General features: G+C 42.6%; 1 protein-coding gene across 1 annotated transcript in view; it reads left to right on the plus strand.

The window, feature by feature from the left end:
* ppp2r5b (protein phosphatase 2, regulatory subunit B', beta) overlaps positions 1–15,324 on the plus strand; it is a 40,107-nt gene extending 24,783 nt beyond the window's left edge. The window contains exons 3-13 of the mRNA XM_085759418.1: positions 59–160; positions 1,083–1,175; positions 1,628–1,758; positions 3,376–3,435; positions 6,288–6,396; positions 10,222–10,275; positions 11,457–11,507; positions 11,604–11,723; positions 11,932–12,059; positions 13,047–13,148; positions 15,050–15,324. Coding sequence (XP_085615544.1) covers positions 59–160; positions 1,083–1,175; positions 1,628–1,758; positions 3,376–3,435; positions 6,288–6,396; positions 10,222–10,275; positions 11,457–11,507; positions 11,604–11,723; positions 11,932–12,059; positions 13,047–13,148; positions 15,050–15,278 — 1,179 coding nt within the window. The 3' untranslated portion in view covers positions 15,279–15,324. The remainder of the gene's footprint in view (positions 1–58; positions 161–1,082; positions 1,176–1,627; positions 1,759–3,375; positions 3,436–6,287; positions 6,397–10,221; positions 10,276–11,456; positions 11,508–11,603; positions 11,724–11,931; positions 12,060–13,046; positions 13,149–15,049) is intronic.

Genomic DNA, 15,324 nt, shown 5'->3' on the forward strand with positions numbered 1-15,324 from the left:
TCCCGTTCTCCTTACCTCCCTTCCCTCCTCCCTCCCTCCCTGTTGCTTGTGTTTCCAGATCTCGGTAAATATCTTCCGGACTCTCCCACCCAGCGAGAATCCAGAGTTTGACCCTGAGGAAGATGAGCCGACACTGGAAGCCTCCTGGCCACACCTGCAGGTAGACAGCATTATGACTGTGATCATAGTTTCATCATTTTCAAAGGTAAAGTTAGAAAAGGGCAGTTGCTCTTGGAAAGAATATGTTCAGCAAAATGTGTTTGCATTTTTGGGAAATACTGTGATGCGCTTGCTTTGTTATTTAAGCAAAATGCACAATGCAGTGTCAGTGTAAGCAGCAGCATGAAAAATGGGACCCACTATATGTTGTATAATGAATTTGGGAGGGTGGACATTGCCATAATGCACACAGCTCCCACCAGGTGCTGCTTTTAACGCAGCGTTCAGCATTTATCTGCACATAAACACACCACAGGTCGGTTCAAACAGCTGCTTAAAGTGAGGTTTTAGCAAAACAGCACAGTCTCATTAGCCTGAATCACAAAATGAAGCAGCTCTAACTAAACATTCCAAGATGACAACTGGGTGGAGTGTACAGTCTCATGTCTGTACCTTCAGGAAAAGATGAGTCAAACCATAAACATAAAGTCCACAAAATCAATTCCCCTTCTCTCTCTCTTGGTTGGTCAAAAGCGTTACTGTCTACTGTGTGGCTTCTCAAGCTCATATTTTTCCACCAAGTCACCTTTTTACTGCCATTTGTAGCCACCATGAATTAATCATGCTACGCTGCCTAGAGCTGCTATAAAAACATTCCCCCATTTTGAAAAAAATACACTTGTTTGACTTGTTGTAGTGTGTTAGATGAGAAGATGGATATCACTCTCACATCTGACCCCACAGCGTGCAGCCTGTTAGCGCAGCTTAGCATTAAGACTGGAAACACTTACTGATTAACAGTTTTCATCTTATTATTTAATCGTTTTAAAAACCTGAGTGCAAAACAGACATTTTGTTGCCACAGCTGTATTTATATATTCTGTATTTATATATTCTGAATGAGCGTTCTTCTCCTTTGTCAGCTCGTGTACGAGTTCTTTCTGCGTTTCCTGGAGAGCCCGGACTTCCAGCCCTCCATGGCCAAACGCTACGTCGACCAGAAGTTCGTCCTGCAGGTTAATCCTCTCTCCTTCCCACTCCTTGAAATCTGCTGTTTGTTTGCTGAAAGACGCTGTCAGACTCTAAGATGTTTCTAAAATATGAAGAAATGGGACGATATAAATAAATGAGGTTATTTTTTGAAAGACACCAAATTCTACTCTTAAAGTGCTCATGTTTTATTATCTAGGTTTGGGGGCACGCTTAAAAAATTGTCTTAAAGATGTCACTGTGCTTATTATAGAAATTATGAGGAAAAAACAGTTCATGTAATATTAATTTTGCTCTGTGGGTGGTAAAAATAAAGTATTCCTGTGATGATGAAATACACAAACACTGAAGAGCTTCTGCAGATATTGAGATTGTTTTGGGTTAAGGAGCTGTGTGTAACAGTGAGGAGGTTAGCCAATGAATGCATACTGTACACACATGCAGTGTTTGTGTGTGTAATTATCCTCTTTGTGTGCAGCTCCTGGAGCTGTTTGACAGCGAGGACCCCAGGGAGAGGGAGTACCTAAAGACCATCCTGCACCGTGTCTATGGAAAACTACTGGGCCTCAGAGCCTACATCCGCAAACAGATCAACAACATCTTCCTCAGGTGAGAGGCTGCCATCTAGCCACACACAGGATTTAAAGGGATAGTTCACCCAAAATTGGAATCTCAGTCATTATTTACTCACCCTTATGTCGACTAAGGGCTGGGAGAAGTTTCAGAGTCCTCCATGGCTTCTCTGAGTTACAGGGGGTCTCGGCATAGCAGTGCATGTCCATATAACGGTTGCAAATGGATACCAACTGTCTTCATAACAAAAAGACACACCAAAAAACATCCAAATATCGTCCAAATTTGACGAACCGGGAAGAGGAGCTTCGAGAAGCTTCCGCTACAAAACAAGCTTGAAATATAGACTTATTTAATTTTTTTCGAGACAATTTCGCATTTTTCGGGCTTCAATACAAGACGGACATTACATACGAGCAACATGGAGGTATTTGGATGTTTTTTGGTGTGTCTTTTTGTTACAAAGACAGTTGGTATCCATTTGCAACCGTTATATGGACATGCACTGCTACGCCGAGACCCCCTGTAACTCAGAGAAGCCACGGATAACTCTGAAACTTCTCCCAGCCCTTAGTCCACATGAGGGGGAGGAGATAATGAGTGAAATTTCAATTTTCAATTTTGGGTGAACTATCTCTTTAAAGATGCTGTACATAGAGCATTTTAACACCACACACAAGCTGTCGCTCCTCAGTGTCCCATCAGTCTAATCTTAGCAAGGCTACAACAGAAACAGAGAGAAAGGAAAGGTGCACTGAACGAACTTTTTGTTCCTTTATTTTAATTCTAATTTTAATTTCATATAAGTTTTAGTTCCTGATATTTGTTCCTGGTCAAAAAGAAACAATTAACAGGAAGCACAAAGGTTTTTTTGTTTGTTATTTTTTGTTTTTATACAATACAATACAATACTTATACAATACAGGCATATGAACACATGTACAGACAAAGACATTGTTATCAAATTATCAATAATCTGTACAAGATAGATCTGTACATACACATACATACACACATATGGTTATAATGATAATAATATAATACTCACAAAAGTAACAGCAGATGATAAAAAGATGGCAATATCAGAATAAAAAGGAAAAGGAGGAAGCACAAGGGTTAATGGAAGAATCAGTATTGTGCACATGGACAGGCATGACTGTGCACATTTGCTCCGTCAGCCCGGCGTCTTCCTCCTGTGAGCTGGATGGCTGTGTGTTGTTGACACAGATCTCATCAGATGCTAACCAGAGTGCTGTGATGTACAATCACCTCTCATCTCTGTAGCTCACCAAGTGAGGCCGAGTTGTTGCCTTTTGTTGCGCCCGCAGTATAATTCAAGCGCGGCGGAGCGGCGGCGCTGCAACAAGCTCTGTGTCTGCCTCACTTCACTGCTTTTAGTCTAATTATTTGTGCCTCCTCACAGCTGCAAAGCAAGCATATTTCATCAGGCCGTATTGTGCTCCTTTATCGTACATTTGCCTCTTAGGTGATGTCAGGAAATGTATTGTTTTTTTTTTTTTTACAGGAGCATCAGGACATTTTAAAGCATTCAGCCACTTAATGCAAAGAATGTGTTGATGTGTTGGTAGATGTGACTGTTGTTGAACTGGGAACTGCTGCTTGATCTGTGCATGTGCTGTTTCTGACCTTTAGGTTCATATATGAAACTGAGCACTTCAACGGAGTCGCAGAGCTGCTGGAAATCCTCGGCAGGTTTGTACTCACACACTCACACACTTCATAGTGTATCATGGCCTGACGAATGCATTTCAAACCAAATTTAATAACAGACACTCCCAGGCTCTATGTGGCCAGCTGCTCCTATTCATGAGGCGGCTAGTAACCCAGTGAATTAAACAACTATGAAAAATGACAAGAAAGCATAAGCACTATTTTCATCTTTCATTCATCATCGTCGCTCCCTTATTCTTATCGAGTGAAGAAACCTGCGGAGAGCCTGTTGGAGTGAGAATTGAAAGATGACGAGGGGAGCGAGTGAGTAAAGGTGGTGGCAGGGAAACAGAGACAGAAACAGGAGGCGGGTTAAAGACATAAATGAGAGATGACTCAGAGGCTTGTGTAGTTTGTTGTCTCTGCGGCCAGTAAAAGAAACATGAGCAAGATAGAAATGAAGAGAGATCAAGGCAGGAAGTCAAACTGATAAACAGGTGCTCTGCGCTCCGCCTGCGCACACACACAAATCAATGAAAACAAGAATGGAAAGATGACAGTAATAAAGAAAAAGACAGGGAGAGAGAGATGGAGGGTGGTTATAAACAAAGAGATTTTTATCTCATTTGTTTTCCTCACTTGGTCTAAAGGCAAGATGGTAAAGGCAAGGGGAAGTCTACCAGCTCTCTGGCTTTTGGGCTTGTGTCTTGTTGGGTTTGAGCTGGGTGTCTTGTTGTTATCACTGTTAGGAGGCTTCACAAAGAGAAAATAACTGACAGTCGATTTGCTCTGGAGTGTTTGTCTTATTCTGAGCAACACCTCTGTTCACACAGTCTAGTCAAGAAGCACAATGTTATTCTTTCTCTAAGAGAGAGCAGCAGACGCTTTCATCATTTCACTCTTTTCACGCTTTCTTCAAGGACACTGGACATGAGTCTGGGACTGATCTGAGAGAAAAATCTGTAAATATGAGAACGTCAGCAATGAGAGAAGTTCATACAATGATATCAACTCCATCGCAAATGCCCATTTCTGGAGATGTGCATATAGTAGTTAGCAACAACAGAGTTATATATATATTTGTGTATATATTTTGGGAGCTTTTGGGCCTTTAATTGATAGGATAGCTGCAGAGAGACAGGGAATGGGGAGACAGAGAGGGGTGGAATCAAACTGGGGCCTCTGCATGGGGTGTCAGCTCTACCCAGTGAGCTAAACGACGCCTGAAGTTTGATTCTTGTTTAATGACTTGAAGCCGGTGGCACTAAGACCATATTAACACGGCAAGCTACTGTACAACATAATATACTCTGGTGCTTCATTTCACGTATACAAATGTAATCAAAATACAAATAATACCCTATATATTCAAAATATAAAATACATACCCTACCAATAATAACCACCACAACTATAAACATAGTTAATATTTACAGTAAAAAATAAGGTGTAAATACAGATAGAATGAATATGTACACTTACCTATTATATTTATAGCATTGTGAACATGGACTTTGCATTTTGTAAAAAAATTTATTATTCAAATTCATTACACAAAGATCCACAGAGTCACCATGTAACATAAGTATCAGATGTTGCTTCTTTACATGAGCACAAACCTCATATCATATCATATTATAATAATATATCTGCAGAGGTCAGCACCGTGACAGGACGCAAAGCAAAAAAGGGATGCAAATATTTCTCTTGTCTTTTCTAACTTAAAGGATGAAGAGACTCATTCAGAAGCTTTGCTTTTTACCCGAAAGGAGGTTATGAGTTTTGAGAACTAACAGGTTAATGAAGGAGAGAGGGAAAGAGGTGGAGGAGAGAATGTATCCAGGGTGAGGAAAGAGGGAAGAGGGATAAGAGATGGAGGGAGGATGAGTAAGTGAACAGTCAGTGAGTCAGAAGTGGAAGAAAGAGGGAGGAGGGAGAGCAGGAGAGGAGAGAGAGAGGCTTGTATTCATGTTGGTGGTAACAGAGGTATTTATAGCTCCTCCCACACGGAGAGAGAGACGGGCGAGAGAGGATGCGTTGCACAGAAAGAGAGAGAGAGAGGAAGAAGAGGACAGAGGTATTGAGAAAAAAGGGTGAGAGGAAGAGAGACAGATTAGAGGAACAGCAGGAGTGAGACATTATTGAGGGAATAAACAGACAAAGCTGCTGACAGCACACACACACACACACACACACACACACACACACACACAGGTAGACTGATGCACACACACTCATATAAAAGTGACAGAGCGCTGCTGAATAAGTGTCATTCTTTCCAACTTTAGTTCCCTCACACCCCTCTGTGTGGCGGCTGCAGCACCACTGTGTCAGTGGAGTAGTGAGCACAACTCACCACGCATTCGTCCAGTCACTTGGAAATGGACTTGGTACCAGAATAGACTCGGTCACACGGACGAGTGCAGATGTGAACTGGCAGTTTTTTGGAGCAGTATGTGATGTAAATAGATGTCAGATCCACTGCTGCTCTCTGCAGAGTTAAAGTGAATTAATATCACTGTGGACTGAGATCAGGGTATTTTCTGATCTGAATTGATTGGTCAACGGGCCAAAAATGTGTGAATATCAACTTTGCTATCTCTGCAGAATTATCAAACATTCATGTTTTTCCTGATTCTGTCGGACTGCAGTTGTAACAGAAACATAAAAACAAGCAATTTGAGGGAAAGTGATGATGAGCTGTTTTCTTTATATAGTATATTCAGAATTTTTGATCATTTTAAATGTTTAATTCATTAAAGTCGAGTAAGAAATCTTAAAAAATGACTCATTAAAAGCAGCTTTAATCATTTAAAAAGTCTCCTAATCGGTCATATCAACATATCCAGGCACCACAGACTGTGACTGTAACTGACTTCTCGTCTCTTCTCCAGCATCATCAACGGCTTCGCTCTGCCTCTGAAGGCCGAACATAAGCAGTTCCTGGTTCGCGTCCTCATCCCGCTACACACGGCGAAGTCCCTCTCCATCTTCCATGCACAGGTCAGTGATCTCATCCTCCAGACTTCACACAATATGAAGTTATTTGTTCACCTTTAAGGCTTGTTATAACCGTTTCTGACACCTAAAAATCATCTAAAAAGGTCTTGTGGTGTTTTTCAGGATGTAAATTGTATTTCGACTACATTAGATCCTTGATTGATGGAAACACACTTTACTTCAGAGACACAACACCTGACATTACGGCTCATTGTGTCTCAGTCTACAGACATTTAGCCTGAATACGGTGTTCATGTTTAACCCTTCTGTTGTCCTTCTGGGTCAAATTGACCCAATCTGTTCCCTACCTCCATCCTTCCTTCTTTCCTTCCTTTCTCTCTTCCTTCTTTCCTCAATCATTTTTCCCTTCCTTCTTTCCTTCCTTTCTTCCTTCCCTGCGCCCTTACTTCTTCTTTCTTCCTCTTTTGATCCAATTGACCTGATCTGTTCCCTATCCCTCCATCTTTCTTTCATTTTCCCTTCCTTCTTTCCCTTCTTCCTTCCTTCTTCTTTCTTGAATGAATCTGTTTCTTCCCTCCATCTGTCTTTCCTTCCTTTTTCCCTTCCTTCTTTCCACAATCCTTTTTCCCTCCCTCCCTCCCTTCCTCCCTTACTTTCTTCCTTCTTTTTTGACCCAATCTGTTCCCTCCCTCCTTCTATCTTTCCTTCCTGTTTTCCCTTCCTTCTTTCCTCCTATCTTTCCCTTTGTCCTTCCTTCCTTCCTTCCTTCCTTGACCCAGGAGGACAGCAGGAGGGTTAAGAGTGAAATATAGGAACCATTCATTATTATGTAAATCCTAACAGCTTCTATAACAGCAGTGGTAGTTAGTGGTTTCTACAATGTGTGAAACCTGCCACTAGGAGGCAGAGTCGAGTCACAGATCACACTGCAGAGACGCTCTCACCTTTGAATTGAGTGTGCGCTTTTGGTTTCTAGGGTGTGTGTGTGTGTGTATGAGTATGTGTGTTTAGGTTATCAAAATATTTGATGACACAGATGGCAATCAGTCTGTTGTGTGTGCGCTCATGTGTGTGCGTGTGTTTGTGTCTTTTATTTGTGTCACATTATTTGATTATGCAGAAGGTACAGTTTGTTCTCCGCAAATTGGTCTGTGGTAGTGTGTGTGTGTGTTGTGTTGTGTGTGTGTGTGTGTGTGTGTGTGTGTGTGTGCATGTGTGTGGGTGGTAGAGTGGGTGCTTGTGTTTGTGTATTCTGGGTCTCAGCATCACCGTGCCCTACATTTCTCCTCCCCGTCTCTCCCCCTGTGGTTCACACACATACATTATTCACACACTCAAACACACACTCAGTTTGACAGGGTCACAGGGGAAACAGTGTGGAGTGGACAGCAGCAGTTTTGCTCCGGTAGGTGTGGCTATGCCGGAGTGACCCAGTTCTGCATCGAAATATCAAAATATAATATCGGAGCAGCACCTTTTTATTAATGTTTTAGGTTTCTCAGCACCGTGAGACACATTTGAGTCATCGCTCCTCTAGTCTGTGAAGGGTTTTCCCATTTATATTCATGCCACTGAATTGTAATAACAGCTGTCGGAGCTATAGTGTGCAGCCACAACATGGTTACACATCATGGCTCCGAATTTCAGAAAGCAAATGCATTGATATTACATCAAACCTACTGCACATGACAAATCCACTCACAGGCTGATTGGTGCAGTTTATGATTCAGTCACTTCAGTTCAAACAGACACACAACACCAGGAACAACATTTTTACAATTTTCGCTTAATTACACTTTACACTGTGTGGACGGAGTAGGCTAGTGTGTGCACTGCTGAGTTTTAACAGCGTGGTCATTTCCCATCGCCATAACTGAACCTATGAAGAGAAAATGAAAGTTATAATATGACTTTTCCACATTAAGATAAAAAAAATAATGATGAATGTGAATAATGATATATGGTTTCAGTTGTGTACTTGAATTGTCACAAGTGTTTGCAGCAATTCCCAAACCTGAAGAGCTCTGTGACTTTAATCATGTGTCACACTGAACCAGTGGTGTTCACAGATTTTTTGAAGGGCAGGGGCGAAAAGAAAAAAAGGGGCCCCCCATCCCCCCTCTGTGCACACCACTGCACTGAACTGAGTTTTAATGTAAAACTGCTTTATTTGAGGTTTTTCTACTTTTAATCTCCTGGATTTAAACTGTGGTTTATCCCACCTCATGATTGTCTGGATTATAAATTCTCAGAGAAATAATCCAAACAGATGTTAACAGCAAACAGTGTGCTCAATGCGAATCACTGCGAAGTAGCTTAGCTTTCTATGTGAAAGCTTGTAAGCCTTGTTTAGAGGCTGTGCTAACTGAGGGACATACAGAATGATGGGTCCTTCTCCGTGCTCCAGGCCAGGCAGGACTATGAGGTCATTTAAACTTGACTTTGACTTCAAACTAAATGAAAGCATGAATAAGCACATTTGTACTGTACCCGACAAAGTCATAGAAAGAACTGTAGAAGCCTGGCCATTTACTTTTTAATGTGCAGGTCATCACAAATTCACAAAGCAAGGCCGACTCTCCACAATGAGTCATCCCCAAGAAGTAGAGCTCAGTTTGACCTGTGGCCTTGACAAATCAATACTGGTAAAATCTGCCTCTGACAGACTACACTGTCCATAATCCTTAGCCTAACAACGACCTGCTGCACCCACAAATCCCATCCTGACAACAGAATCCAACATCATATTTACCCCGAGCCATTCCTCTAATGCCTCACTAATGCTTTAAATAGTCTGACCGCTCAGCACCTTGATTTTAATCCTGCTATTTTTCCTGCTTTTCTTTTGATTCGAGCCTGACATCCCTGCTTTCACCAGTCCCTTTTTTTAGCCTCCGCTCCCTCCCTCCCTCCACGTGCCTCTGTAACCATGCTGTGCTGCGAGTGAAGGACGGGAAAGTTAGGGATGGAGTAGACAAACAAGAAAGGTACACTGTACTAAGGAAAGGGGATTAGACAGGGAAAAAAAAAGATGAAAGCTTTGTGTGATGATGTGAAAGCCAGACAGACACAGCGGCAGACGATAGAGCTGCAGGTCAAGAAAGAGACAGAGAAAGACACAACAAAGAAAAGAAAGTAAAAACTGATCGTCTGTCTGTGACCGTTGGACTGGACAGTTCACTGCACCTTTATTTTATTGACATTTGAATGTAGTCATGTGAACCCTGTAAAATGCAGCAGCACATTAATAATGTGAACAAGCAGATGTATTTATAGGACAGCAGAGAAAAGACAGAGGCAGAGACAAGAGTCTAAACTCTATCTCACATTGCCCTTAAGGGACTTTGTGTGTGTGACATCACTCCTTCCGAAGTAAACACACGCACACACAGTCTCCGTCGCCACGGTGCCCACTCGCCCCGGCAACCGTCATGGGTGGAGGGGGCAACCGCAAAACACACACACACACACACACACACACACACACATTCGCTGAATAATGGGAAATGAATGCAGATCATATAAAAGGAGACAAGACCTGATGCAGAGCTGCACACACACACACACACACACATACGTATGCTTGCACACGCACACAGGCATACACACACCGACAACTTTGCGAAACACACATCTCCCCTCGGAAAACTTGTCTTTCCGATCTTTAACTGTGTATAATCCTGAGGGATAAGTGCTAAGATCCCCTCGTCTCCTTGACAGCTTCAGGGAATGTGTGTGTGTGTTTCTGTGTTTTTGTGTGTGTGTGTGTGTGTGTGTGTGCGTGTGTGTGTGTGTGTGTGCGTGTGTGTGTGTGTGTGTGTGTGTGTGTGTGTGTGTGTTCTAACCCCGTCTCCTCTCTGCTTACAGCTGGCCTACTGTGTGGTGCAGTTTATGGAGAAAGATGCTACAGTCACTGAATATGTAAGACTGTTATTTATGATGCTGCTGTACTTACAACAACACACACGCTCATCATTTTGTGAAATGTTGGTGCCTGTTTTTGTAGTTTTGTCCATGTGGCAGAAGTTTAAAAGCTGCACTGAACAACATTTTTATATAACCAGTGGGTGGTGAAAGTGACGTGTGAGAGCCACAGAGGTTCTACCTGGTGAACATGGAAGAGCAGTCAGCAGCTGGACAGTCAGGTTTTTTCCTCACGGCAGATTACTATATTTATATTAGGAAGTGCACGATAGAAATGATGGGCAATACTGCTAAAAAGCTGTAATTAATAGAAGTGATCCTTTAATATTATTGCCACATGACCTTCAAACATTATTATCAGTTTAAAGGGATAGTTCGACATTTTGGCAAATTGGCCCATTGCCATAATCCCTATAGTCATAGCAGTAGGTTTGTTACCTTTAATTGTCGGTGCAAGCTATTTTTAGAACAGCGGAGCAGAGCCGTGAGCTGCTCAGAGCTACGCTATGGAGGCTCATGGGATTTCTTGGTTTCCCTCATCAAACTCATCAAATACACAATCCAACAACTCCAAAACGCTCTGGTGGACAAGTTGTGACCTGCACATTCACCACGCTATGAGATAATAATGTAACGTTATGAGACGTAGTTGTTTTCAAGGAAAATTCATGCAAAACCGCTGATGCGTATTCCCGTCAGGGGCAGTTTTGCTGCAAGCAGTCTCTGCATTTACCTCGAAAACAACTCTGTTTCCGGAAACCAAGAAATCCCATGAGCCTCCGTAGTGTAGCTCTGAGCAGCTCGTTGCTCTGCTCCACCGTTCTAAAAATAGCTTGCACCGACAATACCAGGTAACAAACCTACTGCTAAAACTATAGGGATTATGGCAATGGGCCAATTTGCCAAAATGTTGGACTATCCCTTTAAGTAGTTCACCAGTGTTAACTACGCTGGTCAGGGAATTGATTAGATTGATTATTAGAAGCTACTTCATCATTCACCAATAGGACAATAAGAATGAGAGTCAGTACAAAGTTAACATCATACTTATTAATGCCTCTGGCAGAGTGTGAGCCTGAGTTAATGGAGATGGTACAGATGGATGGCAGCCAGTGACCCTGCTGAGCTAATGGCTGCTGTGTTTATTTATAATCATGTGTTTCATATTCTCTCTGCAGATCATCAGAGGGCTGCTCAAGTACTGGCCAAAAACCTGCACGCAGAAAGAGGTGAGACTGCAGAAAGAAAAAAGATGGCCTGGACTGGAGCATTTTTACAAAATTGTATTTTTGTATAAAATGTGTTGTGTGTGTGTGTGTGTTTAGGTGATGTTCCTGGGGGAGATCGAGGAGATCCTGGATGTGATTGAACCATCTCAGTTCGTTAGGGTCCAGGAGCCGCTCTTCAAACAGATCGCAGCCTGCATCTCCAGCCCTCACTTCCAGGTTCAACCCACACCTCTGTCTCATTTCAACCCACACATCACTGTCTCTGTAGCGTCCTCTACACAACCTGACTGAGGATAATAACACAAATAAAATCATGCTTTCATATTAAAAGGAAACATTCATCTGATTACTGTATTCACTGTAGAGACAATTATATTACATTATGATAAATGTGTGTGTCTTTGTGTGTGTGTGTGTGGCTCAGGTTGCGGAGCGGGCACTTTACTTCTGGAACAACGAATACATCCTCAGTCTGATAGAGGAGAACTGTCAAGTCATCCTGCCGCTGGTCTTCGCCACCCTCTACAGAGTCTCCAAGGAGCACTGGAACCAGTCAGTGGCACACATCGACACAACCACCTCATAAATACAACTCACCACTCCGTTCACAGCTTTTCTTTTTAGTTTTAGGCTGATTTGTGGCGTAGCCATGAGCTCTCAGTGTTTGGATAGAAAATGGCTGCTTCTGAAATGACTTCCTGTCGGTCCTCTGTCCAATCAGAGGGAGAGATGCGTTTCGTGGGGGAGCTCCAATCAGGATAAAAGCCACAGCGCTGACCCTCTCTGACACGGCAGTTGCTTTAAAATGTCTAAAAACACTCCAACAGGGACCAGTGAGGAAGAATGCACTAAGTTTTTGATTGGCCTGTCTGTCAGGTTATCTGAGGAGGGAAAAATGCAGCACCCAATAAAAAAAGAAAAAAGAAAAAAGAAAGAGAAAAAGTCATCTGGCAGCTGAAGTACCAGTGGAGCTGTGCAGTTTGGTCCCACTGCAACATGCACTATTTTGGAGGGTAATAAATAAAAAATCTATTTAGCTCAAAATCCAAACTCGTCCTTATCCATCCTAACACTCAGTAATGACAGAAGTATTTAAATAAATACTTATATAATATATACATTATATTATGATTTATAATATTATAATAAAAGAGTATTCCATTACATTTACCAGCAAAAAGTACCTGAGTATCAATAATAACCATCCCTTCCAGAGTGTTTTTGTACATATTATACATCATGTTAGATTATTATTACTGATACATGAACTTGGAAGCAGCCTTTTAATGTTTCGTCTTGCTGAAGTTGAACCAGTTTCCTTTTTTGTTCAGATAGTCTGCAAAGTAAAGTATTTCATAGGTAGTAGCATAAAGGGGAAATGTAGTTAGTTCAGCTAACAGACCTATAACGTACCAGAGACACATGACTGTTATTATTTAGTCCGTCTCCTTCGAAACACTGGCTTTTCTGCCTCCTCACCCACAATCCCCTGGGACAGACCATCAGCCACATTAACTCTGTTCCATCTCGTCCCTCCAGGACCATCGTGTCTCTGATCTACAACGTGCTGAAGACCTTCATGGAGATGAACAGCAAGCTGTTTGATGACCTCACTGCCTCCTACAAAGTGGAGAAACAGAAGTGAGTGTGACTCACTCTCTTTGTGTGTGTGTGTGTGTGTGTGTGTGTTTGTGTCACTAGATACAACAGTGACAACAAGAGGAAGAAATAGCAGGTTCTTAAGTCATGTTTTTAGTTGTTTGTTCCATTATCCGTCACATTGTATTTCTCACTGTGAGCACGTCTCGCTTAGGTCATCTTAAAACACACACCACATCGTGAACGCACTTATACACTACTCTACGTCAAACTCAAGAGATGATAGGAGAATAAAACACTAAGGAATAGCTCAATGTCGTCAGAAACGTTGAGCTCACTGTGAGTGTGTGTGTGTGTGTGTGTGTGTGTGTGTGTGTGTGTGGTGAGGTGGAAACCAGACTTGAGACTTGTTCAGCTTAGCTTAGCATAAAGTTTGGAGAAGCAGCCGACCTCTGATGCTGTGTATGCTGTGGTATACAGGTCATACACACTGTGAGCAGGGGGAGTGACTCCGTACATCTATCTGCATGTGTTTGACATTATGTGGTGGTCACATGACATCCCAGTGTCTTAAGGACAAAGTCAGGGGACATATTTCACTTTGTTTCTCCATAACCCACAACTCTATAACTACTGAACAAACCAAAGCACAGAACTAGATTTTAAACATTATTGTATTAAACTGTCAATAAGAAATAACTCACACTGATGACACTGGAGTCATGAGCTGAAGGTATCAAAGGTAAAAGTGTTACATCACTGCTCTAAAGGTATAATTGTCTCAACCCTGTCAAAGCACACACTACTGAGCCCTGAACATTTAATAGAACATATTATCATACTTTATATTATTATATTATATTGTATTGTATTTTGTAATAGTGTATAATATTTTGACATCTTTCTTCACAAGAAAAAAGCAAAACAATGTGCCAAAATATAGAATTTCTCCTTTAAAGGTATAAAGTGTAGGAATTCCCCCCATCTAGTGGTGCGGTTGCATATTGGAACGTATTCTTGATGTTGCATTCACGTGAAATGGTGCAGACGTCAGACAGACAACAGACGCTGCATGTAACAGGATAAACAAGCCTCTATGTAAACAAGTGGTCCGCCAGCACGAGGCAAAACAATACAGGCGTGACAATATGTTGTCATGGTGATGTCGTTTTGTTTACCTGACCGACGTTTTACCGTCTGGTTGGTTTGCCAGCGGCCGTCTGCCTGACTGCACCTGAATGCAACATCAGTGCCTCCGTCCTTCCTCACACTACACAGTGGTGACAGTTTTAACAGGCCGAGCCCACAGCTCCGGGGTTACCTACAGTCACGCTGAAACTTAACGTAAAAAATGGCGATGCAACATGGCCGCCTCGGTTTGATGCCCCCCCCCCCCCTTGTATATTTGTAACAACTTGTAACAACTCATTCTAAGGTACCAGAAAGCTTTCATTTGTATGCGGGTGTGATTCGACTTCAGTGAAATACGTATTTATGAACGTACGTATTTATACGTATTTATTTGATTTTTGCTAATAAAAAGCCAAATAAGTTACATACTGGGGCTTTAAAGGAACAGCAGGTTTTAAAGGACCGGTCCCTGCCTGGTCAGATGCGTACATGAACTGATGAAGCCTCTTGGATGAGAGGTGAAACGTCTTCCTAGACAAATAACCAAGTCCAGTTGCATTTGATTTAAATTTTCTTTGGGGATTTTAAAGGGCTGTAATAAGAATCCTAACATTTTATTTACTCCATCTTTATCTTGTTCTCTTTCTTCCTCCATGTCTCATGTGTACAGTCCGTACAACAGCTACAACTGCTGCTCGACAGGGGAGAGAAATATTAATGTGTTGCCTGCGAGCCATTGGATGCATCATTAGCTCGTTCATCAGGTCTTTTCTCTTCATCCCCCTCTTTTCCCCTTCGTCCGTCTTCTCCAGGGAGCTGAAGCGAGAGAGGGAGCGCGCCGACCTGTGGCGAGGCCTGGAGGAGCACCAGGAGCGCCGGATGCAGATGCTCACCGAGGCCGCCAGGAACCAGCGCAACCTCCAGGAGCGAGGAGAGAGAGGGGAGCCGCCCACCCCCTCGTCCCCGCAGACGGCTCACTCCGACCAGCCCGAGCCCAAACCCAGCGGGGCCTCCTCCGGGGCCGGGGAGAGCGCCACCTAGGTGCCGCTCCGCAAACGGTTGAATAACACAGGGGTTAGGGGACAGG

The sequence above is a fragment of the Trachurus japonicus genome, chromosome 18, assembly GCF_045865225.1.
Source record: "Trachurus japonicus isolate A0001 chromosome 18, Traja_1.0".
Taxonomy (NCBI): Eukaryota; Metazoa; Chordata; class Actinopteri; order Carangiformes; family Carangidae; genus Trachurus; species Trachurus japonicus.